Raw genomic sequence first — 4,724 nt, 5'->3', positions numbered from 1 at the left:
CGCGGTGGCTCAAACCTGTAATCCCAGCACTCTGGGAGGTCGAGGCAGGCGGATTTTCTGAGGTCAGGAGTTTGAAACCAGCCTGGCCAACATGGTGAAACCGCCTCTCTACTAAAAATACAAAGATCAGCTGGGCATGGTGGTGCACACCTGTAATCTCAGCTACTTGGGAGGCTCAGACACACAAATCGTTTATGAACCTGGGAGGCAGAGGTTGCAGTGAGCCAAGATCGTGCCACTGCACTCCAGCCTGGGTGACAGAGTGAGACTATCTCAAAAATAAAAAATAAAAATATAGACTCCAAAATCAGTCTGGAATAAACCAAAGTTTCTATTTCTCCCACCACATTTTTCCTGTTTTCTAACTTATTTGTGAATCATGTAATTTTGGTTAATATTAAGTGTCAACTTGATTGGGCTGAAGGTTACAAAGTGTTGATCCTGGTGTGTCTGTGAGGGTGTTGCCACAAGAAATTAATATTTGAAGTCAGTGGGCTGGGAAAGGCAAACCCACCCTCTATCTGGATGAGCACCATCTAGTCAGATACGTGCCTAGGATAAAAGTAGGCAGAAGAACGTGGAAGGACTAGATTGGCTAAGTCTTCCAGCCTTCATCTTTCTTCTATGCTGGATGCTTCCTGCCCTCAAACATCGGACTCCTAGTTCTTCAGCTTTGGAACTCCGATTGGCTTCCTTGCTCCTCCGCTTGCCTATTGTGGGACCTCACCTTGTGACCATGTGAGTCAATACTCCTCATTAAACTTGTGTGTGTGTGTGTGTGTGTGTGTGTATATATATATATATATATATATATCTCCATCCTATTAATTCTGTCCTGCTAGAGAACCCTAATACAGTAATACACATTGACAAATTTTTATAAAATGTAGAGCAGTGTTTTTCAGTCTTTTTTCATTATCACTCCCTCAAGAGCCTTTGTAGATATTTTCCCCCTAATTGTTTTGCACCCCCATCATGAAATTAAATATTAAGGAGTTAAGATTTGGTCAAGCAGGGTTGAGTTTTGGAGAGCCAAACTCTTGTAATATCTACGATTTTTAAAAAATCTTTTCCTTCCTCCCTCCTCCCCACAACCAATTTTCAGCCACGTAAGGAAAAAATTGCCTTGTTGAGAATACATGATGTAGAGCAGTTTTACTTACTAGAATGTTCCCTGTAGAAACTGTATCAATTTTTCAGCTTTTTAATCTCTGCAAGAATTTCCTAAAATGAAGTTTTGCTGTACAAATGAGCTTTGAAAAAAGCCAAAACCTACAGAAGACTCCCCTTGCCCCCATCCTAACTGATAATAATTTTATACATTCAAGGGAAGATTCTGAAGAAAAAGGGAAAAGAATAAAATAATGGGAAACTAATCATGTTCAGGAATAGATGACCAGAATGAAAGCTATCAAGACAGTAAGAATAATCAACTGAGGGTAAACCATGACTCTCTGACCAAATGAATCTGCCTCCACTAGTCATGTGAGTCCTCAGGGCCTGCATATCTACCTTCTAATCTTTCCCACTGATCTAGTTTTAGTCAAAATTTGTAAATTGGCCGGGAGTGGTGGCTCATGCCTGTAATCCCAGCACTTTGGGAGGCCAAGGCAGGAGGACCCCTTGAGCCCAGGAGTTGAAGACCAGCCTGAGCAACATAGCAAAACCCTTTCTACAAAAAAATATGAAAATTTGCAGGATATGGTGGCATGTGCCTGTAGTCCCACCTACTCAGGAGGCTAAGGTGGGAGGATCTGTTGAGCATTGAAGTTCAAGGCTTCAGTGAGCCACAATTATAACACTGCACTCCAGCCTGGGTGACAGAACAAGACCTTGTCTAAAAAAAGAAAAAAATGATTTCTTAGTTTTTTATTGTATTGTATAGCTCCAATAGCTGCCTTAAATTCTTTGTGGAATCGAGGAAATATTTCATATGTATGGATACACTATATGTTGAGGAACATTCAGTTTGTTCTGCCCCCGTGGCTCCCTTGTGTAGAATACCTTTTAGTTTGTAATTAGTAGTAGGCAGGTAACAGCTGCCTACTTGGAATATTTATGTTATGAGTAAATACAGAACACCTGTTTTTAATAAGAATCGCCTGTTAAGAGAGAATAAATATGTGGATGAGAATCTGCTCAGGGCCTTCAGCCAGGAATGCTGTTAGCCCCTGAGGCTCTCAGTTCAATAGGCTGCTGGTCCCCTGGAGAGATCCACTCTGTTGTTCTATCTGGGTGTCTGCCTCTCATTACCTTCAGTGCCGCCTGGGTGGGGGTCTCCTGACCAAGCTGGTACTCAGTAACTATATAAATCAGCAGAAGCACTTCACCTTTAGACACCAAAAGGGAGCTAATAATGACTGTTATCAAACATTAGTCAACAATCAGCTGGGTGGAGTTGCTCACACCTGTAATCCCAGCATTTTAGGAGGCTGAGGCAGGCAGATCACTTGAGGTCAGGAGTTCGAGACCAGCCTGGCCAACATGGTGAAATCCTGTCTCTACTAAAAATACAAAAATTAGCTGGGCGTGGTGGTGTGTGCCTGTAATCCCAGCTACTCGGGAGGCAGAGGCAGGAGAATTGTTTGAACCCAGGAGGTGAGGTTGCAGTGAGCCGAGATTGCACTACTGCACTCCACCCTGGGCAACAAAGCGACACTGTCTTGAAAAAAAAAGTAATTATAAATGCTTATTTTAAAGACCATATATATCAAAAAGCTGGGATTACAGGCACCCCACACTGTGCCTGGCTAATTTTTTTGTATTTTCAGTAGAAACAGGGTTTCACCATGTTGGCCAGGCTGGTCTCAAACTCCTGACCTCAGGTGATCCACCGACCTTGGCCTCCCAAAGTGCTGGGATTACAGGCATGAGCTACCATGCCCAGCAGCATTTATAATGATTATGCATAAACATAGGACACTAATGCAATATGAAATGAATATGCTGATACTCTAATGGACAAAAGTACAAGATAAAATTGTAATACTAGAAAAAGGGGTTGGTTTGCGAAAAGAATCAAAGTTCTATATTATAATGATTATACATATTCTACATCTGAAGGCACTCTTACATATATGACACCTCAGAAGTATAACTTATACCTGTACAGATTGGGTATCATTAGAATAGAGCTATAAAGGAGTCGCAAAGAGGAAAATCTCTACCACTTTCTCATTCTAACCTTGAGAGAATGGAGTTATGTCATAGGTCTCCAATTTTTATTTTTTAAAGATCAAATGAAAATACTTTCAAAATTTATACAGTCAACTATCCTCTGTTCTCCAAACAGTGGAACATTAGAAGGCTTTAAAATTTCAGATCCTTTTGAATATTCAAAAGTGTTTCTGCACTCTTCTTGAAAAGGGCCTCCTCCTCAGGATTCAAGTTAATTTTCACAACATCTGAGACACCATTCCACCCCAAGACACAAGGGATACTGAGAAACAGTTCTTCTTTTATTCCATATAATCCCTGAAAGGCAAAAGTAGATTATTGTTCAAGTAACCTGATATGGAAAAGGAGCTGTGCAAAAGGGCATCAGAATAAGAATATACAGGAGAGAGTAAGGCACTCAACATGAATTGCTCAGAGGGCAGCAGAGTGATGAGCAGCAAAAGCATGAGCAGCCTTATGTCCTATGGCCATGTGGAGCTTACATTCAATGACATGAAGAAGATGCCAGAGGCCTTTAGAAGGACCAGGAAAGGTACAATTTACCTTATTCCTTACCAGGTCATCTTTCTGTCCCAAGGAAGGATGCCATGCAGTCCTTCATGATGCCATTTTATCAGATGAAGGACTATGAGGATCAAGCAGCTTGTGTTTAGTCCAAACTACATTAAGGCAACAGTGAAGCAGGAGGTGACTGGGAAGGCTCTGCTTCATACCTTTACAGCAGGGAGCATAATTGAGTTTGGACAATGGGTGCTACAGGTGGCTTTTTTTTTGTTGTTTTTTTTTTGTTTGTTTGTTTGTTTTTGAGATAAAGTTTTGCTCTTTTTGCCCAGGCTGGAGTGCAATGGCACAATCTCGGCTTACCACAACCTCCACCTCCCAGGTTCAATCGACTCTTCTGCCTCAGCCTCCCAAGTAGCTGGGATTACAGGCATGTGCCACCACACCCAGCTAAATTTTGTATTTTTAGTAGAGATGGGGTTTCAGCATGTTGGCCAAGTTGGTCTTGAACTCCTGACCTCGGGTGAGCCACTTGCCTCAGCCTCCCGAAAAGTGCTGGGATTCCAGGCATGAGCCACCACGCCTGGCCTACAGGTGGCATTTTAAGCCTCCAGAGGTAAGCCCCCAGTGGAGCCTATAGATACTCTTTACATGCCTGGTGGGGCCTATGCCTCCCATCACCAGCTGCAATGGAATGTACTCCTGCCCTTGTGTTCTCCTATCCACCACCTCCACCTGAGTTCTATCCAGGACCTCCCATCAGGGATAAGGCCATGAGATAGGTGCAACCCCATGGCACTGCCCTATCCTGGGGCCCTGGAACCTCCTGTCAGAAGCCCCACAATTCCCTCCACTCCTGCAACCAAAGCCAAGCAGCAGTTGCCAGAGCTTACTACACCCTGGGCAACTCACACAACATCTACATGTGCGTGTATCAGCCTCCACCACCTCCATACTACCCTCTCCCTGGTCTTAGAAGATAGAAGCACTCAGTGTATCCCAAAAAATTAAAAATTAAAAATTTTTTTTTTTTTTTTTTTTTTTTT

General features: G+C 42.7%; 1 protein-coding gene across 1 annotated transcript in view; it reads right to left on the bottom strand.

Moving 5' to 3' along the window:
* Window positions 1-3,202: 3,202 nt before the first annotated feature.
* LDHC (lactate dehydrogenase C) overlaps window positions 3,203-4,724 on the bottom strand; it is a 47,452-nt gene continuing 45,930 nt past the window's right edge. Inside the window, exon 8 of the mRNA XM_032240928.1 lies at window positions 3,203-3,474. Within this exon, the coding sequence (XP_032096819.1) occupies window positions 3,310-3,474 (165 nt within the window). The 3' untranslated portion in view covers window positions 3,203-3,309. The remainder of the gene's footprint in view (window positions 3,475-4,724) is intronic.

Source organism: Sapajus apella, unplaced genomic scaffold, assembly GCF_009761245.1.
Source record: "Sapajus apella isolate SASKATOON/1434 unplaced genomic scaffold, GSC_monkey_1.0 scaffold47, whole genome shotgun sequence".
Taxonomy (NCBI): Eukaryota; Metazoa; Chordata; class Mammalia; order Primates; family Cebidae; genus Sapajus; species Sapajus apella.
The sequence above is the reverse complement of the archived record's forward strand: the minus strand, read 5'-3'. Positions and strand labels throughout refer to the sequence as shown.